The 27,328-nt window shown below is 43.6% G+C and overlaps 1 protein-coding gene across 1 annotated transcript in view; it reads right to left on the bottom strand.

Moving 5' to 3' along the window:
• The window catches only part of man2a1 (mannosidase alpha class 2A member 1), a 107,419-nt gene that overhangs the window by 30,756 nt on the left and 49,335 nt on the right, over positions 1–27,328 (bottom strand). Inside the window, exons 14-17 of the mRNA XM_033017411.1 lie at positions 23,490–23,720; positions 19,044–19,166; positions 18,400–18,514; positions 2,840–2,973 (exon numbers count right to left, since the gene is read on the bottom strand). Of these exons, the coding sequence (XP_032873302.1) occupies positions 2,840–2,973; positions 18,400–18,514; positions 19,044–19,166; positions 23,490–23,720 (603 nt within the window). The remainder of the gene's footprint in view (positions 1–2,839; positions 2,974–18,399; positions 18,515–19,043; positions 19,167–23,489; positions 23,721–27,328) is intronic.

Raw genomic sequence — 27,328 nt, 5'->3', positions numbered from 1 at the left:
ACATGTGAACAGACAGGAGATGGAGAGATATTGACCATGTGCAGGCAGATGAGGTTAGCTTAAATTGTCATCATGTTCAGCACAGATATTGTAGGCTGAAAGGTCTGTACATGTGATACACTGTTCTATGTTCCGATGAAGGATATTGGATCTGAAATGTTAACTCCTATCTTTCCTCAGATGCTGCCTGATCTGCTGAATGTTTCCAGCACTTTAAAATTATTTATTGTGTAGTGTCCATTCCTATCATTTAAAAAAAAGTACTACTTTAGGCAGAGATGTAATTTCACTTGTTTTCTGAGAAGAATCATGTAGCAATATGGAAATGAGTACGCTCACTATGCTTGGAGCCTGCTTTGCAAATCAGTCTGTTTGATGTGTAACAAAAATGCTGGATGAGCTCAGTGAATCAAGTCGCATCTTGGAGGTAAACGACACAAGGCGACATTTTTGGTCAAGACCCTACATCAGGTTTGAGATGTATTCAAGTAAGAGTTAGAGCTAACGGAATCAAGGGATATGGGGAGAAAGAGGGAACGGGGTAGTGATTTTGGATGATCAGCCATGATCATATTGAATGGTGCTGCTGGCCCATTGGGCCAAATGGCTTACTCCTGCACCTATTTTCTACGTTTCCATGAGAGGAGAGAAGAAGGATTGCCAGCATATGGCAGTACTGGGATGGTCGTGGGATAGAGGTTGGAGAGGAGACCAATAGAGAAAACTGGGTGGATATATATGTGGGAAAAGATCCAGAGTATGGGTTACTTGAAATTGGAAAATTCAAGGTTAATATCCTTGGGCTGCAAGCTACCGAAGAAGAATACAAGACGTTGTTCTTCCATTGAGCCCTCCAGCATTCTGTTGTTTGCTCCAGCAATGGAATAGAACATAGAAGCTAGAAAGGTACAGTACAGGAACAGTGCCTTTGGCCCATGATGTTTATGCTGAGCATGATGCCAAGATAAACTAATCTTGTATGCCTGCAAATGATCAATATTTCTCCATTCCCTGCTTAACCATGTGCCTTTCTAAAAGTCTCTTAAATATCATATCTACCTTCACCGCCACCCTTGGTAGCACTACCCTCTGTGTAAAAAAACTATTCCCCTCTCACCTTAAAGCTATGCCCTGAGTATATGACATTTCAATTCTGTAAAATGGTTTTCACTGTCTACCCTATCTATCCTCTCATAATTTTATATATACTTCAATCAGGTTTCGCCTCAATCTCTTGCGGTCTAATCCAGGTTTGTCCAACTTCTCCTTGTAAGTGGGAGTGGCAGCGCCTAACGGCAGCGGCTCGACTACAGTCGTCTGTCTTTTTTTTTTTTTTGTCTTGTTAAATGTGTGTCTTTGAGTCGGTTTTTATTAATTTTTTTAGCTGTGTATATGTGGGGGGTGGTGGGGGAAACCGTTAATCTCTTCCCTGTGCGGGGGCCCTACTATTCCCTGTCGGGTCTCGGATGTCGTTGGGCCTAACATCGTGGAGCCGGCGGCGACCTCTGGCCGGGACTAACCTGAGGGCTCCAGTTGCAGAGCCTGCGGAACTGACATCGCGGAGCTGGCCAACTTCGGAGCGGGAAGAGCTGTGGTGGCGCGCGGCTGCGACCCGACTTTTGGAGTTCGGAGGCACCGGCCGCAGACCCGGTGGACGGGAACATTGGGAGCTCGCAGGTCCCTGGTGGGAGACCGCTTTTCCGAGCTCCGCAACGGCGACTTCTCCCGCTGAAATCGCGGGTTTAAGGACATGGAGCCGGGGCCTAACATCGCCCGGCGTGGCTTAAATGGCCTCAGGACTTACCATCGCCCGCCGGGGGCTTTAACATCGGAGCCCCAATTCGCCTCGACACTGCAGTTGGACTGCTGAACCGCAGGAGAAGGAACAAAGGGAAGAGATAAAGACTTTGCCTTCCATCACAGTGAGGAGATGTTGGAGACTCACTGTGATGGATATTTATGTAAACTATGTTAAGTGTGGGTCTTGGATTGTGTTTGTAATGTAAAAAACTGTAGCAATGGAATTTCGTTCAAACCCAGGTTTGAATGACAATAAATAGCATTCTATTCTATTCTATTCTATTCTATTTAATGCCCTCTACTCTAGACAGCAGTATTGGTGAACCTCTTCTGTGTCCACTCCAAAGCCTCAAAATCCTTCCTGTGACGGGGTTATCAGAGTTGCATGCAATACTCCAAATGTATACCATCTCCTTCTTTACTATTTAATCTACTTGTGATGCCTCTATCGGAGACCTATGGACCATAAGATCCACAGTCTTTTGTTTTCAGGCTTATATCTCAACTTCACATCCCAAGTTCCTAACAAGAAAATTCTGAATCTTCGCTCTTAAATTAATTACTAATTTAAAAAAAAAAGATTTTGCCTTGAAGCAATGGCCTTGGTTATTGACATTCATCAGGGTTTGTTATTTTACCACGTATTACTTTTTAGTTTTCAGTGTATTTATGGCTGTTAGTTTTGTGTAACAAAGAATGAGTTGTATTATTTTTTTTTAATCATTGTTGCACAAGGCAACATTGTTCATGCCACAGAATAAAAGTATGTTTAAAAAAATTACAAATACAGAAAAAACTCCAGGGTAAATTATAGCAAATAAAAGCAATTGCTCAATTAATTGGAATTAGAACACAAATTCCACCAGCAGTTTTACACGTATGATTACAATAAAAATGAAAGAAAGCTGTGAAAATGTAATTCCCGTACGTCAACTTCAGGATCAGATCAAGCAACATTTAAGATTAAACATTACCATAATCTAGGTGCAACTGTCCTGATTTTTTTTCTATCTGCATACATTTCAAATAACATAAGTACCTGGAAATCATTCAGGTCAGTGAAGAACTGATTGTTGCTTTTTACATCTGTAATCAGCCTCATAGCAATTTCCCGGTTTATTTCTTGCCTAATATCAACAATATTAGAGACTTCCAGTGACAGGCCATCAATCCCTGTGTTTGAAAAAAAACAATTACAATTGAATATACATTTATAATACATTTTGTTATAATATACATTTTGTTGGGGTATGTGTGTGGGGGGGTGGGGGGGGGTTGGGGGTAACTTTTAAATCTCTCCCTGCACGGGAGACCCGACCTTTTCTTTGTCGGGTCTCCATTGTCGTTGGGGCTGCAACGAGGAGCGGCCTCCAACAGGAAGACCGGGGGCTGTGGTGCCGACTACTCACCTCACCGTCGCGGAGCTGGCCGAGTCCAGAGCGGGTGGAGCTGTGGTGGACGCTGCTGCGACCCGACCCCCGGAGATTCGGTGGCTGCAACTGCGGGTTTGGCGGGCGGCACCGGGAGCCCGCGGGTCCCTGGAGGGAGACCGCTTTTCGGGGCTTCCGCAGCGGCGACTTCTCCCGCCCGAGTTGCGGGGTTGAAGAGCTCCTGGAGCGGGGCCTTACACCACTGCCCCGCGCGGCTTGGAATGGCTGCGGGCTGCGAGCGCACGCCGGGGGCTCTAACACCAAGACCCGGTGTGCGACCTTGCATCACCCGGCGTGGCTTTAATGGCCACGGGACAATCGCCATCGCCCGCCGGGGGCTTTGACTTTGACTCTGACATCGGGGGGGAGAGTGCAGTGGAGAGAGAAGTTTTTTTGGCCTTCCATCACAGCAATGTGATGGATGTTTATGTAAATTATGTTGTGTCTTGGGTCTATTTGTTTGTAATGTATGGCTGCAGAAACGGCATTTCGTTTGGACCTCAAGGGGTCCAAATGACAATAAATTGAATTGTATTGTATTGTATAAAAACTATGGTTGCAATCCTTCATTTTCCTTGATTGTAGTTTATTCACAACATGCACACAATTGTCTCTTATATATTCCTTCTTGCTGTGCCACCCTTTACAAGACATTCGTATTTTAAGCAGCTTATGATTCGAGACAAATTTCGCAAGGGTTTTCAAAACATATATGCAGTGTTACTCTGTATGAAAGTGATATAAAAGTGTGTACTCTGTATAATCTTTATACTCTTTTAGTCTGTATAAAAGTGAAATACATAATATCTAAGTGCCCTTTCAAAGCATCCAGCACGTGGCTTTTCATGTATTCTAGGATCTATCCAATTGCTTGCACTTTCCATTTTCCTATTTCAACCAATTTAATACATATTTTACAATAATAGAGAATTAAGCAGTCTGGTACACCGTCACTTTATGACTGCTCGTGGTAAAAATAGGGATTACAAAAAGATCTTAGCAATTGGTATTTAGGCATTTCCAATCTTCCCTTTGCAGACTAATTAAAGATTGTCCTATCGTACCTTATGCCTCATGCTGAGTAAAGAGTATCGTGTACAGTTCTGGTCATGTCACATGCGAAGACTGCGGTAAGCAATAAAAAGATGACAAAAGAGGTGGACTAGGATGTTGTACTAGTGTTGTAGTTACAAGAAGAGATTGGATGGCTGGATTTTTCTCACTGGAATACGAGTGGTCGAGGGATGACATTAGAGAGGTTTATAAAATTAAGAGGAGCATAAATAGGACAAATCTTTTTTCAGGGGCAGAGATTCTAGAACAAGAGGGCACTTTTAAGGTGAGAGGGCGAGAAATTTAAAGGAGATCTGAGGAGTACGTTTTATGTCATATATTGTGACAGAGATCCTCATGAGAACATTTATAATGAATACCAAAGTCCAGTTATCTTCTGATGGGTGATAGTCCTCCAACGAATTAGCTAGTTGATGTCCAGGGAAGCCATTGGAAAGAAGTGTAGTTCCAATGATTTTTAAAGTGCAAGAAGAAATGTTTCTTATCATATTGAAGACAAGATTCATCTTCACATGTTTTATTTCTGCACAGTTCTGTAGTACGATACTTTACTCAGCGATTTACTAGTGATTATTTAATGCTCATTTATTTCAGTTACGTATTTATGTGATGTGGATGTTGTTGGCAATTGCAATATTTATTACCCATCCATGATCACCGTGACAGGGAAGCAAGTTCACAGACAACTGAATTGATGGATCTGGAGACAAGTATAAGCCAGGAACTGTGTCTGAACTATAAGGACGTGGGTGAAATGAAATCAAATACCAGAGGATTTAGCTTTAAGATGAGAGAGGCAAAGTTTAAAGGGAGATGTGCAGGGCAAGGTTGTTTTTACAGAATGTGGGGAGTGCCTGGAACAGGCTTCCAGGGTTCGCGGAGGTAGATAAGATATTGGCATATAAAAGCTTTTGGATAGGCACATGAATGTGCAAGGAATGAAGGAGTGTGAATTATGCACAGGTAGATAAGATAGATGGTCTTGGCCTGTTCTTCTGCTTTACTGTTCTATGTTCTAATGATTAATACATATGTATGTTAATCTTACTTGATATCTACATTTGCATCAACAGCAAAAATAATGCAAGTTGCAGCATATAGTGATAAATGGATTTGGTAATTTCGTGTAACTGTTCAGTTGGTCATTTTTTGAGTTTTAGCATCTTTAACCAAGGATGACTTACTTCCACTCTGGCTTTGAAGTGGCAACCACACATACTTCCACAGATGGCAGATGAAATACATGACAGGACGAGTCATTTTTTAATGACATGCTCCCTCTGCCATTGTTCCTGGGCTTTTGTGAACCCAACATTTTCAATATTATCCTGAATACCTTCTCCACTGTGAAAGGTCATGGATCAAAGATTCTCAAAAGCCAGAGGAGGGATGTTATATTTTTTTCAATATTCTGAGCACATCATTGAATCTCTTCACCTGTCTGTCTGGTAATGTATTCTTGTAACAGAGCTTAGAATAGAATTCCCTTTCAGGAGTCTGACATCAGGTTTGCCCAATGGAAACAAAATAATATTAGGTGAACGCTGACCATGGAGGGAACAGGTAGTATAGAGAAAGCAGGAACTCTGCAGAGGATTTGGATAGGTTGGAAGAGCGGACAGAGAAGTGGCAGACGTGATATAGTGCAGCAAAGTGTGGTCATGCATTTTTGTAATAGGATTAAAGGCGCAGATTATTTTCTAAATGGGGAGAAAATCCAGAAAGTGAAGGTGCAGAGGGACTAGGGGGTGCTGGTGCAGGAATCCCAAAGAGTTAATGTGCAAGTCAAATCGGTAGTAAAGAAAGCAAGCGCAATGTTAGCATGTATTTGGAGAGGGCTTGTATGCAAAAACAGGGATGTAATGATGTGGCTCTATAAGGTGCTGGTAAGGCCGCATTTGGAATATTGTGAACAGTTTTGTGCTGACTCTGGAGAGGGTCCAGAAGAGGTTTACAAGAATGATCCCAGGAATTAGTAGGTTAACATATAATGAGCGTTTGACGGCACTGGGCCGGTATTCGCTGGAGTTCAGAAGAATGAAGGGGAACATCATTGAAACTTACACAATAGCGAAAGGCTTGGATAGAGTGGATGTGGAGAGGATGTTTCCACTAGTGGGAGAGTCTAGGACTAGTAGTGGTAGCCTCAGAATTAAAGAGTGTTCTTTTAGGAAGATAAGGAGGAATTTCTTAAGTCAAAGGGTGGTGAATCTGTGGAATTCTTTGCCGCAGAAGGCTGTGGAGGCCAAATCAGAGTGTGTGTGTGTGTGTGTGTGTGTGTGTGTGTGTGTGTGTGTGTGTGTGTGTGTGTGTGTGTGTGTGTGTGTGTGTGTGTGTGTGTGTGTGTGTGTGTGTGTGTGTGTGTGTGTGTGTGTGTGTGTGTGTGTGTGTGTGGCTTTCTGTTGCGCTAGTATGGGTGCTGCGGGCCGAAGGTACTGGTTTCCAGATGGCTAGTATAGACATTGTGGGCCGTATGGATTATTGGGCTGGCAGCCAACTGTGGCAACAATTTTAAAAGCCAAGCCAAGGCAAACAATTGGGCTGCAGCCACCCGACAACCAAAATTCATTTTGTGAACACAAAGTTTTTAAAAAGGCGAGGCAAACAATTGGGCAGCAGCCACCTGACAACCAAAATTCATTTTGTGAACACAAACTTGTTAAAAAGGCGAGGCAAACATTTGGGCTGTAGCCTCCTGACAACCAAAATTCATTTTGTGAACACAAACTTTTTAAAAAGGCGAGGCAAACAATTGAGCTGCAGCCACCTGGCAACCAAAATTCATTTTGTGAACACAAACTTTAAAAAAAGGCGAGGCAAACAATTGGGCTGCAGCCACCTGACAAGCAGCCACTTTACAGCCGCATCGAGGGGACTCACTGTGGAGTCGACGTGCGTTCAGTGTTATTAGCAGCTCAGAGAGCCGTGACCCTCTCGCTTCCTGGGTCTGGCAGGGACTGAATGAGGGACTACACTTCCAGGTTTTATAGTCCCTCCCCCCTCCTGCCGCCAGCGGGGGCAGCAGAGAGAATGGCAATATTAAAAAAAACATTAATATCTCTCTGATTTTTCATCAATGGGAAAAATCCTCCGGTCCCAGAATGCGGAGGGGGGCTCTGAGTGAGGTGGCCAAAAATGACGGCCCTAGGTGGCGGCGTTCTCTTGGAAATTGCAGCACAGTGGGCCAAAAGCGGTCAAGAACAGACTTTTAGTAATATAGATATATATCAGAGGTAGATAGAGATTATGGTGTCAGAGATTATGGGGAGAAGGCAGGAGAATGTGGTTAGGTGGGAGAGATAGATCAACCATGATTGAATGGCGGAGTAGACTTGATGGGCCGAATGGCCTAATTCTGCTCCAATCATTTATTATGATGATTAACTTTGGCTCACTTCTTCTTTCAGTGAATTTGGAGGATTTCGCAGAGAAAGCTGGTGTTATCTTCAAGTGCCTTGGGGCCTGCTGAGTGTAGCGTGAAGGGCCTGTCCCACTTGGGCGTCATTTACGTGACAGGCCGGTAGTGATTGACGCGCAAAACTCGTCTAGCAGTACGACAGTCGCGCGCCAAGTGCTCTTGAGGGCCCTGCTTCGTTTGGGAGCAATTTGCGATGTCGTTCGTACTTAGTCCGATCTCCGTGGCAAGGATTTTACCAGTGGAAATCAAAGATACTATGGTGAACATTTTTAAAAACTACGCGCGCATTATACCCGGATGGTCACGTGGTGCGTCACTCAATGACGCGCAAATGGCGCGCCAACGGCTTACGGGAGGCGCATGGTTACGGACGTTGATGCATAACAAATTAGCATAGGCAACGTTCGTGCGTCACCGTGCGTAACCATGCGTCACCACGCACTACACGTACGCCGTCAGTACGTCAGTGTACCCCATCAGTCCGTCAGCATGAGCAAGGGATACGTTACGCAGGAGGCATGCGAGGATTTTGAGCCTCAGAAAATCCTGGGGCACTGCGCGTTACTGCATACGCCACCACGCCTCACGACTTGCCAACCAATTTTTAGGATGCCGCGTAAATGACGCGCAAATGACGCCCACGTGGGACAGACCCTTGAGTCTCAGGTGCAATAAAGGTGCAAAAGAGATTTATGCCAGTTGGAAGAGTGGACTGAAAGATGGCAGATGGAGTTAAATGCTGATAAGTGTGAGGTGCTACATCTTGGCAGGACAAATCAAAATAGGACGTACATGGTAAATGGTAGGGAATTGAAGAATGCAGGTGAACAGAGGGATCTGGGAATAACTGTGCATAGTTCCCTGAAAGTGGAATCTCATGTAGATAGGGTGGTAAAGAAAGCTTTTGGTGTGCTGGCCTTTATAAATCAGAGCATTGAGTATAGAAGTTGGGATGTAATGTTAAAATTGTACAAGGCATTGGTGAGGCCAATTCTGGAGTATGGGGTACAATTTTGGTCGTCTAATTATAGGAAGGATGTCAACAAAATAGAGAGAGTACAGAGGAGATTTACTAGAATGTTGCCTGGGTTTCAGCAACTAAGTTACAGAGAAAGGTTGAACAAGTTAGGGCTTTATTCTTTGGAGCGCAGAAGGTTAAGGGGGGACTTGATAGAGGTCTTTAAAATGATGAGAGGGATAGACAGAGTTGACGTGGATAAGCTTTTCCCACTGAGAGTAGTGAAGATTCAAACAAGGGGACATGACTTGAGAATTAAGGGACAGAAGTTTAGGGGTAACATGAGGGGGAACTTCTTTACTCAGAGAGTGGTGGCTGTGTGGAATGAGCTTCCAGTGAAGGTGGTGGAGGCAGGTTCGTTTTTATCATTTAAAAATAAATTGGATAGTTATATGGACGGGAAAGGAATGGAGGGTTATGGTCTGAGCGCAGGTATATGGGACTAGGGGAGAATACGTGTTCGGCACGGACTAGAAGGGTCGAGATGGCCTGTTTCCGTGCTGTAATTGTTATATGGTTATATATGGTTATATGGTTAATAAATGACGGCGAGGATCAATGTTGCTCAGTAAACCAAGAGCTTTGTGCCGTGGTTGAGTTCTTAATCTTAAAACATACTTTTTCTCAATTCCACTGAAGACTGAGCTGGTGCACTGAAAATTATGAGGAATTACATCAGCAATGGGAGGGGATGTTGTGTTGAGCATGCAAGGACACTGCAACTGAATAGAGATAAGTTTAGTGAGTGCATGAATACTTGGCAAACAAAGGTTAATGTGGGAAAATCTACAGTGCATTCAGAAAGTATTCAAACCCCTTCACTTTTTCCACATTTTGTTATACAACTTTATCTTAAAATGGATTAAACATTTTTTTTATCATCAATCTACACACAATACCCCAGAATGAAGTTGCGCAAACAGGTGTTTAGAAATTTTTGCAAAGTAATTAAAAATAAATTACTTAAATGGAAGAACTTTGGAACCACCAGGACTCCTCATAGAGTTGGCTGTGTAGAGATGGGAAAACCTTCCAGAAGGACAACTATATCTGCAGCATTCCACCAATCATGCATTAATGGTAGTGGCCAGACGGAAGACACTCCTCAGTAAAAGGCACATGACAGCCCACTTGGAGTTTGCCAAAAGGCACCTAAAGGACTCTGACCATGAGAAACAAGATTTTCTTGTCTGATGATACCAAGATTGAACTCTTTGGCCTGAATGTCAAGCGTCACGTCTGGAGAAAACCAGGTTCATCACCTGGCCAATACCATACCTACGGTGAAGCATGGTGGTGGCAGCATTATGCTGTGGGGATGCTTTTCAGCGGCAGGAACTGGGAGACATCAGGATCGAGGGAAAGATGAACGGAACAAAGTACAGAGAGTTCCTTGATGAAAACCTGCTCCAGAGCATTCGGGATAACAACCCTAAGCACACAGCCAAGACAATGCAGGAGTGGCTTCGTGACAAGTCTGTGAATGTCCTTACTTGACCAGAGCGTGGACTTGAACCCGATTGAACATCTCTGGAGGGACCAAAAAATAATTGTGCATCGACGCTCCCCATCCAACCTGACAGAGCTTGAAAGGATCTGCAGAGAAGAATGTGAGAAATTACCCAAATACAGGTGTGCCAAGCTTGTAGCGTCATTCCCAAGAAGACTTGAGGCTGTAATCGCCTCAACAAAGTACTGAGCAAAGGGTTTGAATACTTATGTAAATGTGATATTTCAGTTAATTCTTTTAAATTACTTTGCAAAAATTTCTAGACACCTGTTTTCACGTTTTTATTATGGGGTATTGTGTGTAGATTGATGATAAAACAAATGAATTTAATCCATTTTAGAATAAGGCTGTAACGTAACACAAAGTGGAAAAAATGAAGATGTCTGAATACTTTCTGAATACATTGAAAATGCAGAGTATTATATAAATGGAGAAAATTCGTGATGATTGACAGAGTGTACCAGGATCCATGTGTTCTTGTTAACAAATCACAAAAAGTATGTCATGCAGGTGCAGCAGGAAGGCAAATTATATATTTACATATTTTGCAAGAGTATTGGAATTTAGAAATATTGAAGTATTTCTACAATTTCACCGGGATCTGTTGAGGTCACATGTGGAGTACTATGCAGTTTTCGTTTCCTTAGTTAGGAAAGGATGTACTGGCATTGGAGATAGTATAATGGAGTAACAAGGCTAATTCCTGGGATGAGAGGATTGCCCATTCACAACTGCCTAAAGAAATCAGATCTATATTCTTTGCAATTTAGGACGAAAGGTGATCATGTTGAAATATAAAAAATTCATAGGGGACACGACATGATAACTCTCAAGATGTAGACGAGTGGGAGAATCTTGACATTGTTATGAGAAAATGCTCGAATAAGATGTTCTAATTGTAAGTTACAGCTTCAATGTGTGTGCCCTGCTAGCATGCAGCACTTGCAATAAAAGAGCTTAAAAATGATTGAAGGGTGTGGCTAATTGTGCAATTATGATGTAACCTCTTACTTTATGCATAGAGTCATGGAAAGGTACAATGTGGAAACAAGCCCTTTGGCCCACCATGTTTGCACTACCCATTTATAACAATCCACAAAAAAAACGCACCTGGCCCACCCAACATCGCCGTCGCACTGGGCCCATCCAGCATCGCCGCCGGACCGGGCCCACTGAATATCGCCGTCGCACTGGGCCCGCCTAATATCGCCGCCGCACCCGGCCTACCCGGCATTGCCGCCGGACCCGACCTACCCGGCATCGCCGCCGGACCAGGGCTCCCCCAACATGGCGGCCGCAACGCACCTGACTCATCTCGCCGCCCCACCGGATTGGTCGCCCCATGCCACCCCACCGACCATCCGCCTACCGGGACCTCCCACACATCGCTCGCGGACCCCGACTTCACTACCCACGGACTCCTACCATCGGGTCCGTTGTCCCCCACCACTGCACTCCTACCATCGGGTCCGTTGACCCGTGCCACTGCACCCCCCTCCAGCAACCCGCAGCCGTCGCCTTACATGGAGCCTGGACTCTTCACTGGGCCTGAAGCCTCCACGCTGCTAACTCCCACTCTCCTGGGTTTGACTCCACTGGGTCCCAGTGCCAGTCTGCCCTGCCTTGCTAACCTCAGTGGCTGTTCCACTGAATCTTCCCCATCCCCTCTAACTATGTGACCCCTGCTCTTCCCCACCCACACCACAGCCCTCTCACCCCCCACCCCCTGACCACCCACCACCCCTCCACCACCCACCACCCCCCCCACCACACATCACCTCGTCCCCAGTCCACCCACCTGCCTTCCTCCGGCCCCAACCCCCATCACTGCCGGGTGTTCACCATCCGCCCCCGACCTCCCCCTCTCCCACACCGAACGGTCTGTCCTCAGCAGAGGTCTCACCTTTGTCTCCCTCCGTCCCCACCTCAATGAGTTCCGCGCCCACCACGACTTGGAGCTCTTCTACCGTCGCCTCCGCCTCACAGCGTATTTCCATGGGAAGGAGTCCTCGCCCCCCATTGATGACCCCTTTTCCCGTCTCCAACGCACCCCCTCCTCGTGGAACCCCCCTCGTGTCCTCCCGGCTTTGGAACTCTTTATCCAAAACCACCGTCGCGACGTCAACCGCATCAACTTCTCCACTCCCCTATCTCACTCCAATCACTCCCCCCCTGAACGCTCTGCCATCGAATCACTCCGCAACAACCCAGATTGGGTTATCAAACTAGCCGACAAGGGAGGTGCCGTGGTAGTCTTGCCGTCGATCTCCACAAAACTGAGGCCACGCGCCAACTCTCGGGCACCTCCCCCTACTTACCCCTGGACCATGACCCCACTGACGAGCACCAGGCCACCATCTCTAGCATCATCACCGACTTCATCAACTCCCATGCCCTACCCGACCGAACCTCCAACCTCATCGTTCCCCAGCCCCGCACGGCCCGATTTTAACTGCTCCCCAAAATCCACAAGAAGAAGGGTTTCGGCCCGAAACATTGCCTATTTACTTCGCCCCATAGATGCTGCTACACCCGCTGAGTTTCTACAGCATTTTTGTGTACCTATAACAATCTTATATTGATTCTATTTATTTACTCTACGTTTTCATCAACTTTACCCAGATTCTACTATTCACCTACATTAAGGACATTATACAAAAGCCAATTAACCTATCAACCAACGTGTCTTTGGAATGTGGGACGTAACCAGAGCTCTCGAAGAAACTTATGGGATGAATTCCATGCAGAGTCAGAGAGACAATGAGCAAATTCCACACAGACAACACTCTCGGCTAAGAATTAACCCAGGTCTCTTGTCAGCTATGTCACTGCTCCATCTGCAACACTTCTCTACAAAACTACAGTGAATTATTAAAATTATTAAAATTTGCCCAAATGCTAAGATGCTTTTGATGCATCTGAACAATGGTCACCCCATTACAGGAAAGATGTGGAGGCTTCGTAAAGTGTGAAGAGGTTTATCAGAATGTTGCCTGAATTCGGAGGTATTAGCTACAGGGAGAGGTTGGAAAGACTTGGATTAATTTCTCTGGATCGTCGGATGTTGTGGGGACACCTGATTGAAGTATGAAATTATGAGAGGCATAGATAGAATAGACAGTCAGAATCTTTTTCCCCAGATTGGAAAATCAAATATCAGAGGGCATAGCATTAAGATGAGAGGGGCAAAATTTAAAGGGAGTTGGGTTTTCTTTTACACAGAGTGTGGTGAGTGCCTGGAACAAGCTGCCAGGGTTCGTGGATGAGGCATATAAAATAGCATGCAAAAGGCTTTGAGATAGGCATATGCTTGTGCAAGGAACAGAGGGGTGTTGATTGTGCGCAGGTAGATAAGAGATGGTCTTGGCATCACGTACGACATGGACATTATGGGCCGCAGGGCCTGTTCTTGTGCTGTACTGTTCTATGGTAAATGCCTATGTATGCTCGTCTTACGTTATATCTACACTCGCATCAACAGCAAAAATAATGCAAGTTGCAATATATATGTATTTTAATAAATACTTAAGACCCTCACCTTTGGGATTTGGTAATATGATGTAACTGTGCACTTGTACATTTTTTGAGGTTTAGCATCCTTAACCAAGGATGACTTGCTTCCACTCTGGCTTTGTGGCTTCTGAAGTGGCTGGCGAGACCAAAGGGGCAACCACACATACTTCCACAGATGGCAGATGAAATACATGACAGGACGAGTCATTTTTGAATGGTATGCTCCTTCTGCCATTTTTCGTGGACTTTTGTGAACCCAACATTTTCTATATTATCCTGAATACTCCTTCTACACTGTGAATGGTCACAGATCAAAGATTCTCAAAAGTCAGAGGGGATCTTATATTTTTTCAAGATTCTGACCACGTCATTGAATCTCTTAATCTATCTGACTGGTAATGTCTTCCTGCAACAGAGTTCAGAATAGAATGCCCCTTTCGGGAGTCTGACATTAGGTTTGTCCAATGGAAACAAATTAATATGATCAGGTTTTTAATTCTGTGAATGCTGACCATGGAGGGAACATTAACTTTGGCTCGCTTCATCTTCCAGTGCATTTGGAGGATTTCGCAAAGACAGCTTTGGTAATATTTTCAAGTGCCTTGAGGGGCCTCCTGAGGGTAGTGTAGGTCTCGGGTACAAAAAACAAGGGCGAGGCTCAGTGTTGCTCAGTAGACCATGAGCTTTGTGCCATGTTTGAGGTCTTGATCTTTACACATTCCTTTCCTCAATCGAACTGAAGGCTGAGCTGGCGCACTGAAATGATGAGGAATTACATCAGCAATGGGAGGGGATATAGTGTTGAGGATGTAAGGACTCTACAACTGAATAGAGAAAAGTTGAATGAGTAGGTGAATACTTGGCAAATAGAGGTTAATGTGGGAAAGTGTGAGGTCTTGCACTTTGGTAAGGACAATCTAAATGCAGAGTATTATATAAGAGAAACATTGCAATGATTGACAGAGTGTACCAGGATCCATGTGTTCCTGTAAACAAATCTCAAAAATATAGCATGCAGGTGCAGCAGGATGGCAAATGATATATTTACCTATTTTGCAAGAGTATTTGAATTTAGCAATTTGGAAGTATTTCTACAATTTTACAGGGATCTGTTGAGGTCACATGTGGAGTACTGTGCAGTTTTGGTTTTCTCAATTAGGAAAGGATGTACTGGCATTGGAGATAGTATAACTAGTCTAATTCCTGGGATGAGTGGATTGCCCTACCATGTGCCTAAAAAAAATCATATCTATATCCTTTGTCATTTAGAAGGATGAAAGGTGATCATGTTGAAATATATGATTCATATGGGGCACGCCATGATAACTCTCAAGATAAGATGTCCACTAGTGGGAGAAACTTAGTTTATAAGAATTGAGGGTGTTGTTTAAAACTAAGGTGCGTATGAATTTCTTCTCTCAGATGGTGGTGACATTCTATAATTCTCTCTTTTAGAAGGCTGTGGAGGTCAGATCACTGAGGATATTTAAAGAAGAAGGAGATCCATTTTAGAAAGATCTGGGAATTGAAGGTTATAGGCATCAGCCACAGTAGAGAAGGTATTGCCTTAGGCAGTTCAGCTATGCCACAGAGCATACAGTTTAGCCATGATATAGAACCATGCAGCCTACTTCCCCAATCTTTTTAAGTTCATAAATTTGCATTTTTCAAAATATGAAGAATATTTACAGGACTTTGCCATAATTTTTATTGTTGGGTGACAGTTTTGTTCAGTGAGGGCAGGAAGTTTGTGTCTTACAGATGCTGAGCATAATACCCAGTACAAAGCTCTCGGCAGCTCTCGAGAGTTGTCGGGAAAGCCGTGCGTCAACCTCGTCATCTCTCGGGTTCTCTCGGTAAACCCAAGTCGAGGCGCGAGCGTACTGCATGTCGCTCTTTGCGACGTCATCACTCGGGTGTTGGGCTGTGGGCGGGGCTGGGCACTACACTGCGGACGGCCGGCCGAGTGTTTGTCGAATGTGAGTCGGGAGGCGACAAAATGACTGTGGGGGGGGGGGGGGTTAACATAACTCATCATCGGCTTCAATCCAGAGCTGGGGGGGGGGGGAGGGCGCTGGGCCTCAGGTGGGGTGGAGCTCTTTGGACGGAAGGCCGGTCGAGTGTGAGCAAGAGGAGCCATTGTGACGTCATCACCTCGTTAATATAAAAAATGTCAGATTTGTGAAGAATTTCAAGATATAACTCAGGAAATAATAAATAAATTTTTCAGGTGAGGGGATTTTTTAGATCATGAGGTAAATCTCTACTGGAATATGTAAAAATTTCACCGTTACCGTGTCGGGTTTTCGAGGAGATGTGAATCAAAGAAAAAGTTCAAGTAAGCAAACCCATGTAAACATCCAAGATCAGAGTTCTATAATAATAGAGATAATCAAGAATCTAGCAGAAACCAACTATAATATTCACTGCACATAATTCGCACTGAGATATAATTGAAACATCTAGCTTATGCTTCAAAATCACAAAGTAATGAATACAATATCACATGCAACTTTGGATCTTTCAAAAATAACCATTATGTAGCGCCTTTCGTTCTGTCAGGATATTTCAAAGCATTTTACAGTTTTTTATACTATTATCAAAGCGTTGACAGTGATGAGGTGAAAGACCATCAGGATGCTCGAAGGCTAGGATTTCTGTTAAAATTGCCCATGACTCATTTGGCAGTTGGAACTTGCTCCACCTGACATCATTTCGGTACAGGGGGATCAACCAGGCAACCCATTGGATGTGGAAAAAGGACATCAGAAAACGCAGTGTTCATGGACAATAACTTCGGTCTTCCTCAGACAAGTGAGAACAATTTGCCTACATGAGATCCAGAATGTGAATGTACTCACTAGACATAAAAATGACTGTACAAACAGAATCTTTTTGCTCCATTCTCACAATCACAAGATATTGGTCAACAGAATATACTGGGAAACAGAGGGGAACCTCGTGTTTAGACACAAACATTCTAGTTACCATTGTGACACACTAAATTGAAAAGCTTCATTACACTAAGCAATAATTCATGGAAAACATGAGAGGTTTTATCGTTTTACTATGATGTATTCAAAATTGCTTCAAATTTGCCCACATAATTTTAGAGAAAATTACCCAAAGACATCTATCTGTCAGGTGATTATAATGGATCATATATTGCATTATCAGATTAATCCACTATTTGTTGAAAGTACTTTAATTTACCATTCTGACTTAAGACAATGAAGAACTGGCAAAACCTACCAAATCAATCTGGATTTTTTTTTCAAAAGGCTAAATACTGCAGAGATACGCAATTATATGATGTTGCAACTCAGATTAACGATGATATAGAAACATAGAAAATAGGTGCAGGAGGAGGCCATTCGGCCCTTCGAGCCAGCACCGCCATTCATTGTGATCATGGCTGATCGTCCCCTATCAATAACCCGTGCCTGCCTTCTCCCCATATTCCTTGACTCCACTAGCCCCTAGAGCTCTATCTAACCCTCTCTTAAATCCATCCAGTGACTTGGCATCCACTGCCCTATGTGGCAGGGAATTCCATAAATTCACAACTCTCTGGGTGAAAAAGTTTTTTCTCACCTCAGTCTTAAATGACCTCCCCTTTATTCTAAGACTGTGGCCCCTGGTTCTGGACTCGCCCAACATTGGGAACATTTTTCCTGCATCTAGCTTGTCCAGACCTTTTATAATTTTATATGTTTATATAAGATTCCTCCTCATCCTTCTAAACTCCAGTGAATACAAGCCTAGTCTTTTCAATCTTTCCTCATATGACAGTCCCGCCATCCCAGGGATCAATCTCGTGAACCTACGCTGCACTGCCCCAATCACAAGGATGTCCTTCCTCAAATTAGGAGACCAAAACTGTACACAATACTCTAGATGTGGTCTCACCAGAACCCTATACAGTTGCAGAAGAACCTCTTTACTCCAATACTGAAATCCTCTTGTTATGAAGGCCAACATTCCATTAGCTTTCTTCACTGCCTGCTGTACCTGTAAGCCAACTTTCAGTGACCGGTGTACAAGGACGCCCAGGTCTCGCTGCACCTCCCCCTTACCTAACCTAACCCCATTGAGATAATAATCTGCCCCCTTGTTTTTGCCGCAAAAGTGGATATCCTCACATTTATCTATATGAAGATGAAAATAAGTAAACATTTTAGATCAGCTCTTTAAATATTATCCAGATTAGGTGAAGTATTTCTAAACCTGGTACCTAAAGCTGAGTAAGCATTTGAATGTAAACTATAAACTATCATGCACAGAAATTCAAGTTAAGCAACTTTATTGAGATGGAATGAGAACAGACTTGAATACTTCAACTGATAAAGAGGATCAATTTGAGCAAACTATTTCTATTTCTTGCTTTAATATTGCTCACATTTGTTTCAACAGCTATTTTGAAAATTGATATAACACAGTTATTAATACAACCCAAATCTTATCAACATTTTGTTATGGAACCACTCATAATACAAACTGCCACTTCATCTTTCATTTTTCCTATAATTTCATGCATTTTCAGAAATATATAATAGTTAGAAGATGCAGCAGCATTAAAAGTTCATAAAAGAGTATTATAGGAGGCGTAATATAATGGAGTTGTAGATGTTCCTACCATACACATTGCTGAGCCGCACCAAATGCGTGAAGTGCTGGTAGATGCACATTACCTCTGAGAAAAGTGGGCCACGCGTTATTTTCAGAATGGGAGGCTCTGAAGAAGTGTATGGCTGTAAAAGAAGGTTACACTGATCATTGTTGGTGCATTTATAGCTATTTCTAAAATGTATTCAAAATACATTAGAAATTGTATTTTTATTTAAGATTTATTTAATGCAATCCAAACACAACTTTTCTTTGCTGGAGCTTAATGGAGGGCTGCAAAATAAATATGTAACAGGATGACAAAATACTTGGAAGAATTACTCAAAAACAGGAAAGATCAATTTTGATCAATATTTACTTTTCAACTGCCACCATCTTTCTTCCAATTTAACGGCCAAAACTTAACCTGTCAGTTTCAGAAGAGTTGATCATTTGCAAATAAAATATGTGATTAAGGCTTTTGAACAAGTTACAATTTTCAACACATTTTGAGGGATTTTAAGAAAATATGTAAAACATTCAGACCTTTAATAATCATGGATACTGCATATGGATAAGGAAGATCTTTGAGATCTTTGAATATTTTTACTTACATTTCCAGTATTCATAGTATTTTGCTCATATTGAAATAAAGTACTGGACATTTGTTTTTACCTGAGCTTCTCCATTCGGCAAGAAGAGATAGGCACCACTCTTATCCCGATTGCTTGTGGTGCCATACCACCAGAACTGAATACTTATAAGATGCTCCCTTTCATCCTCCTTGGTATATACTTTCTAATAGAACAAGAAAGGAATTTAAATTCTATTTCAATAATTGTAAAATATAATTTAATTATTTTCTTCCCCACTCCAGTCCCTTTGAGTTTCAACAACATAGTCATCTAAAACTTCCAGGCTGTTCATGAGTTCCTCCAAGCAATCTTACACTAAATAAATGTTTCTTTACCCGACCCAGTGGTCAGAATTTTAAACTCTCTCTCTGCGGAGATACCAAAGGTTCAAAGGTTATTTTATTGGTCACATACACGTAGGTGTAGTGAAATTTTTGTTGCCAGTGCAGCACATAAAAAAAATATACAAACATGACAATAATAAAGAACTTTAACATAGAAAACATCCCCCCACAATGGTTTCCATTATGAGGGAAGGCATTAAGTCCAGTCCCATCCCCATGTCCACCCATAGTCCGGCCTATTGAGGCCTCCGCAGTCGCCTCTATGGAGGCCCGATGTTCCAGGCCGTTCTCGCCAGGTGATGGTGCTCCGGCGTCGGGAGAATCTTCTCAGCGGCATGGGACACCTGGAACGGCCGCTTCCTTACTCGAGACCGCGGCTTCCGAAGTCAACAAGGCCGCGCCAGATGGAGCTCCACTACTGGAGATCTCAGCTAGAGATCCCAGGCTCCCGATGTTAAAGTTCAGCGCCGCCACCCGCAGCTGGCCGCTCCACAGACCCGCAGCTCCGCGATGTTTTTCTCGGCGGTCTCAGCTCACCGGAGCACCAGCGCCGCGACCCGGGCAAGGCATCTCCCGCTCCGCTCCGCGATAGCGCTCCAGCACTGTGCCGCCGCCGAAACCGTGGTTCTGGGCGGTCCCCTCAGGAAACGCCGCTCCAGGCCCGCTGGTAGGCCGCGAGGACGGGTCGACGGTGCAGCCCGGAGAAAAGCTGCCCCTCCGACCAGGTAGGGACCCTGAAAGGTAGTTTCCCCCTTCCCCCCCCCCCCCTTCCCCCCCCCCCTCCACCCACCCCCCACATAAAAAAGACTAGAACTCCAGAACAAAAACACTTTAACTAACTAAAATGTTTTAAAAAGAGTGAAAAACGAACAGCTGCAGGCTGGGCAGCCATACCATACAGGACGGCGCCCCCTTTCAAAGGATACAAAGGAAGTATTCATAATTGAACCGGTAGTTACTCAAATGCAGCATCAAAACCATGTGTGATTAGATGTATTTTAAATAGTAAGCAAACCAGCGCCTGCAATTCATCCGGGGAAGTTGGTCCTAAAGTCACGGCAACTTGATAGTACCAAGACAATTTCAGGTCAGAGCAGGAACAGGAGCCTTCAATGCAAGCCCGTTGATTGGTTTGAAGCAATTCATTTTCAGGTCAGAGCAGTAGTAAGGGCCTATAAAAGCAAGTCTGTGGACATGTTCGAGCAAGTTAATTTCAGGTCAAAGCAGGAGCCTTGAAAAGCAAACTAATTGATTGGTTTGGGCAAGTCAATTTCAGCTTGGAACAGGAGCGAAACCTTGAAAATCAAGACTATGGGCAGGTTTGGTCACGCCAATTTCAGGTCGGAGCAGGAGCCTTGACAAGTAAGCCCATTGATTTGTTTGAAGCATCCAATTTGGCTAACTGAGCAACTAATAAAAAGTTGAGGTGCAGCGGAACAGCCTATTGGGTGAAGTGCTGTGTTGAGGGCAAGTGTGAGTCTTGGGCTCAAGAATATTCAGGAGGAGTCCGAGTAATGGAGGGGGACAGGAGATAAAGGTACAGGCTGTTGTACCTGTTGTGTAGGCTGTTGTCTGTGATTCTTGTGCCTGCTCCAATCGTTCCTGTTTAATATCATAATAGTTGGCCATGCCCAAATTCAGAATGGTAACTCGTGGCCCCGCCCTGCCTTTATCCATAACTATCGTAAAGCTAACAGAGCAGTGATCATTAGATACAGGTGGGGTGCCAGAAGACTGAAAGATGGTTAATGTTGTGCCTCTATTTAAGAAAGCAGGGAAAAGTTTGGGAACTATTGATCCTAGTGAACCTAACATTTACTGGAGAGGATTCTTAGAGTTAAGAGTAAAAAAGTAAGCATCCAGCTGGTGGCATTGATGTATATCCATTGTATTTTCTTTCAGGTGGTAGAAATTGGGAACTTTAGTGGCACCATTAAATAAATCTTGGAGATTAATTACAGTTCATCCTGTAGATGGTATAGTTTTTGGCAATTAAATGCCGGGTGTCAGATAGAACACCAATTGAGTTGCTTTGTCCTAGATGGTATGAAGGTATTATTGAACGTGCACTGCTTTAATTAAGTATAGAGCATTCAATCAAAGTCCCACTGAGGCTTTGATATGATAGACAGACTTGGGTTTAGGAGTTAAGCGGTATTGGGGGTTTAGTATTGATGTGGATAGAAAACTGGCTGGCAGACAGGAAGCAAATAGTAGGAGTAAACGGGTCCTTTTCAGAATGGCAGGCAGTGACTAGTGGGGTACCGCAAGGCTCAGTGCTGGGACCCCAGCTATTTACAATATATATTAATGATCTGGATGAGGGAATTGAATGCAACATCTCCATGTTTGCGGATGACATGAAGCTGGGGGGCAGTGTTAGCTGTGAGGAGGAAGCTAGGAGGCTGCAAGGTGACTTGGATAGGTTGGGTGAGTGGGCAAATGCATGGCAGATGCAGTATAATGTGGATAAATGTGAGGTTATCCACTTTGGTGGCAAAAACAGGATAGTAGACTTTTATCTGAATGGTGCCCGATTAGGAAAAGGGGAGATGCAACGAGACCTGGGTGTCATGGTACACCAGTCATTGAAAGTAGGCATGCAGGCGCAGCAGGCAGTGAAGAAAGCGAATGGTATGTTAGCATTCATAACAAAAGGATTTGAGTATAAGAGCAGGGACGTTCTACTGCAGTTGTACAGGGTTTTGGTGAGACCACACCTGGAGTATTGCGTACAGTTTTGGTCTCCTAATCTGAGGAAAGACATTCTTGCCATAGAGGGAGTACAGAGAAGGTTCACCAGACTGATTCCTGGGATGGCAGGACTTTCATATGAAGAAAGACTGGATAGACTCAGCTTGTACTCACTAGAATTTAGAAGATTGAGGGGGGATCTTATAGAAACTTACAACATTCTTAAGGGTTAGGACAGGCTATATGCAAGAAGATTATTCCCGATGTTGGGGAAGTCCAGAACAAGGGGTTACAGTTTAAGGATAAGAGGGAAGTCTTTTAGGACGGAGATGAGAAAATCATTTTTTTACACAGTGGTGAATCTGTGGAATTCTCTGCCACAGAAGGTAGTTGAGGCCAGTTCATTGGCTATATTTAAGAGGGAGTTAGATGTGGCCCTTGTGGCTAAAGGGATCAGGGGGTATGGAGAGAAGGCAGGTATTGGATACTGAGTTGGATGATCAGCCATGATCACATTGAATGGCGGTGTAGGCTCGAAGGGCCGAACGGCCTACTCCTGCACCTATTTTCCATGTTTCTATGTTTCTAAGCAGGAGAATAGTCATTTGCTGCATGACAGTTTGCCTCTGACCCACTCTTCTTGACACATTATTTATTTAGATAGACATGCAGCATCTCTGGATCGAAGGAATGGGTGACGTTTGGGTCGGGACGTTTCAGTCTGAAGAAGGGTCTCGACCAGAAATGTCACCCAATCCTTCTATCTAGAAATGCTGCCTGTCCCGCTGAGTTGTTCTAGCGTTTTGTATCTATCTTCGGTGTAAACCAGCATCTGCAGTTCGCTCCCACACAGTAATTATATAGCTGGACAAAGGAAATGACATTTTGCAGAATGCTGCAGGTGGCCATTTAAGCAAAGGTAATGTTTTAAACACCCAGATAATATATCTGAAGATGACACAAAGTGTTGGAGTAACTCAGCAGGTCAGGCAGCATCTCTGGCGAACATGGATAGGTGATGTTTCGGGTCGGAACCCTTCGTCAGACTGATTGTGGCCTGTGTGAATGGAAATAAAGCTGGAAGAGGAGGGGCAGGACAAAGCCTGACAAATAATAGGTGGATACAGGTGAAGGGGGTTTTGCTAGGCAGATGGTTGGACAAAGGCCAGAGATATAAAGAAAAAAGGTGTGACACAAAAGGATTGAAGAGCTCTTAATTGTGAAGCTAGATGAAAGGATGTAGATGGAAGGGGAGTGGAGAAATTGTTTTTTATTTAACATTGTCAACAGTTATAATATTTTGCTTTTTGTTTGACTTCTGGTTGCAAATATAAATGTGATAACAAAAGGTTAATAAATAACAGCGAGCGATTATTGGATAACTGATCAATTTGGCACCTGGTTAAGGAGTTATATACCGGATAAAAAACATATTTAGAAATCTTTACCTCCAAGAATCCTTTCGAGCCTGAAAACCAAGCTTTTAAATTTGTGTTTTCAATAATAATGTCTTCAGTAGAGCTTTCCAACACACTGATCTTGAAGGGAACACCTACGGTCAATTCCTCTCTTCCATTCATGTACATGATATAATCTGTCAGCTTGGTTTTTATATCTTGAGTTTTCACTAACTGATAGACCCCCAATCCTAGGGCTGATATCTGTGCCAGAAATGAAACCTGTTGGATGAATAAAAGGAAAATACATTAAGAATACACTTAAAATTTTCACTAAATTTACCAATATGCAATTAACATCATTCTTATATGGCCTATGCTAATGTAATGGTTAAGTTAATGTAATGGCAAGCTGCCAGAATTAGTAAACCATGACATATCTGTATTGTAATCTCATTTAACGTGACCCTCTCTGGTTCCATAATGTCCATCGGTGACATTTAACAGAGTCTATCTATAATATTAAAAAAACAAGACGTTCTAGGCAACAAAAGACAATAAATCTCAACGTGACTAGTGACATCCACATGCCGTGAATAAATAAATGAAAAACATTGTTTATCTCGTGTTTAAGAAGGAACTGCAGATGCTGGAAAATCGAAGGTACACAAAAAAGCTGGAGAAACTCAGCGGGTGCAGCAGCATCTATGGAGCGAAGGAAATAGGCAACGTTTCGGGCCGAAACCCTTCTTCAGACAAAAAAAGCTGGAGAAACTCAGCGGGTGCAGCAGCATCTATGGAGCGAAGGAAATAGGCAACGTTTCAGGCCGAAACCCTGTCTGAAGAAGGGTTTCGGCCCGAAACGTTGCCTATTTCCTTCGCTCCATAGATGCTGCTGCACCCGCTGAGTTTCTCCAGCTTTTTTGTGTACCTTGGAACTTTATCTCTATTGCTTTCTTGGTATAGAAACATAGAAAATAGGTTCAGGAGTAGGCCATTCGGCCCTTCGAACCTGCACCGCCATTCAATATGATCATGGCTGATCATCCAACTCAGTATCCTGTACCTGCCTTCTCTCCATACCCCCTGATCCCTTTAGCCACAAGGGCCACATCTAACTCCCTCTTAAATATAGCCAATGAACTGGCCTCAACTACCTTCTGTGGCAGAGAATTCCAGAGATTCACCACTGTCTGTGTGAAAAATGTTTTCCTCATCTCGGTCCTAAAAGATTTCCCCCTTATCCTTAAACTGTGACCCCTTGTTCTGGACTTCCCCAACATCTGGAACAATCTTCCTGCATCTAGCCTGTCCAACCCCTTAAGAATTTTGTACGTTTCTACAAGATCAGTTCACATTGCTCACACATGACTGTGCTGCCAGATTCAGGGACAATAAGATCATAAAATTCGCGGATGACACAACAGTGGTGGGACTCATCAGCGGAGATGACGAGTCAATGTACAGGGAGGAAGTGGAACAACTAGTGGACTGGTGCAGCAAAAACAATCCTGAATTAAATGTCGACAAAACGAAGGAGATGGTTGTCGACTTCAGGAGGGCGCAGCCAAAGCATACACCCCTCAACATCAGTGGCACTGCAGTGGAGAGAGTGGAGAGCATAAAGTTCCTCGGTGTGCAAATTACAGACAGCCTCACCTGGTCCAGGAACACCACTGGGACCGTCAAACGGGCCCATCAGCGACTGCACTTCCTGAGGAAACTAAAACAGGCCTCACTCCCCACCAACATCCTCAGGACTTTCTACAGGGGTACGGTGGAGTCTGTACTCACGTGCTGCATAAATACGTGGTACTCCACCTGCAACTGCTCGGATAGGAAGGCTCTGCAGAGGGTAGTGAGGGGAGCAGAGAGGATCATTGGCGTCTCCCTACCCTCGGTACAAGAACTGTTCCAGAGCCGCTGTCTGAAAAAAGCTCAGAGAATTGCTAAGGACAAACTGCACCCCCTCCACATACACCTGGATCTCCTGCCATCAGGCAAGAGATATCAAAGCATCAAATCCCGGACTACAAGACTGCTAAACAGCTTCCTACCACAGGCTGTGAGGCTGCTAAACAGTCACTCTGTACTCAGTCACTTGATTCTGCGGCTGGCACGGACACTTTAATAACTGGCACTGGCCACTTTAATAACTGGCACTGGCCACTCAAATCAGCTGCCCCGGACATTTTTATGATTGGTTTATTGTATTTTAACGTTGTGTTTTACCTGCTTTTAACTATTTATTTATACTGTTCCATCAGGGACTGGATTGTTTTTAGTGTTATTATGTGTGAAACGTTTTAAATTTCATGTGCGATGCTCCGCTATTCCCTGGGAAACGTCTTTTCATTTTGCACTGTACAACTGTTGCTTGCAAGATGACAATAAAGGTTGATTTGATTTGATTTGAAGATCCCCCTTCAATCTTCTAAATTCTAGCGAGTACAAGCCGAGTCTATCCAGTCTTTCTTCATATGAAAGTCATGACATCCCAGGAATCAGTCTGGTGAACCTTCTCTGTACTCCCTCTATGGCAAGAATGTCTTTCCTCAGATTAGGCGACCAAAACTGTACGCAATACTCCAGGTGTGGTCTCACCAAGACCCTGTACAACTGCCGTAGAACCTCCCTGCTCCTATACTCAAATCCTTTTGCTATGAATGCCAACATACCATTCGCTTTCTTCACTGCCTGCTGCACCTGCATGCCTACCTTCAATGATTGGTGTACCATGACACCCAGGTCTCGTTGCATCTCCCATTTTCGTAATCGGCCACCATTCAGATAATAGTCTACTTTCCTGTAGACTATTCAATTCCCACATGCAAATCATTAATATATATTGTAAATAGCTGGGGTCCCAGCACTGAGCCTTGCAGTACCCCACTAGTCACTGCCTGCCATTCTGAAAAGGACCCGTTTACTCCTACTCTTTGCTTCCTGTCTGCAAGCCAGTTCTCTATCCACATCAATACTGAACCCCCAATACCGTGTGCTTTAAGTTTGTATACTAATCTCTTATGTGGGACCTTGTCGAAAGCCTTCTGAAAGTCCAGATATAACACATCCACTGGTTCTCCCTTATCCACTCTACTAGTTACATCCTCGAAAAATTCTATAAGATTCGTCAGACATGATTTACCTTTCATAAATCCATGCTGACTTTGTCCAATGATTTCACCACTTTCCAAATGTGCTGCTATCCCATCTTTAATAACTGACTCTAGCAGTTTCCCCACTACCGATGTTAGACTAACTGGTCTGTAATTCCCCGTTTTCTCTCTCCCTCCCTTTTTAAAAAGTGGGATTACATTAGCTACCCTCCAATCCTCAGGAACTACTCCAGAATCTAAAGAGTTTTGAAAAATTATCACTAATGCATCCACTATTTCTGGGGCTACTTCCTTAAGTACTCTGGGATGCAGCCTATCTGGCCCTGTGGATTTATCGGCCTTTAATCCATTCAATATACCTAACACCACTTCCCGGCTAACCTGGATTTCACTCAGTTCCTCCATCTCATTTGACCCTCGGTCCCCTGCTATTTCCGGCAGATTATTTATGTCTTCCTTAGTGAAGACAGAACCAAAGTAGTTATTCAATTGGTCTGCCTTGTCCTTGTTCCCCATGATCAATTCACCTGTTTCTGACTGCAAGGGACCTACATTTGTTTTAACTAATCTTTTTCTCTTCACAATCTATAAAAACTTTTGCAGTCAGATTTTATATTCCCTGCCAGTTTTCTTTAATAATCTATTTTCCCTTTCCTAATTAAGCCCTTTGTCCTCCTCTGCTGGGCTCTGAATTTCTGCCAGTCCTCTGGTAGGCTGCTTTTTCTGGCTAATTTGTATACTTCATGTTTTGTTTTGATACTATCCCTGATT

Source organism: Amblyraja radiata, chromosome 3 (genome assembly GCF_010909765.2).
Source record: "Amblyraja radiata isolate CabotCenter1 chromosome 3, sAmbRad1.1.pri, whole genome shotgun sequence".
NCBI classification, from domain to species: Eukaryota; Metazoa; Chordata; class Chondrichthyes; order Rajiformes; family Rajidae; genus Amblyraja; species Amblyraja radiata.
This window is presented reverse-complemented; position numbering and strand designations above follow the sequence as displayed.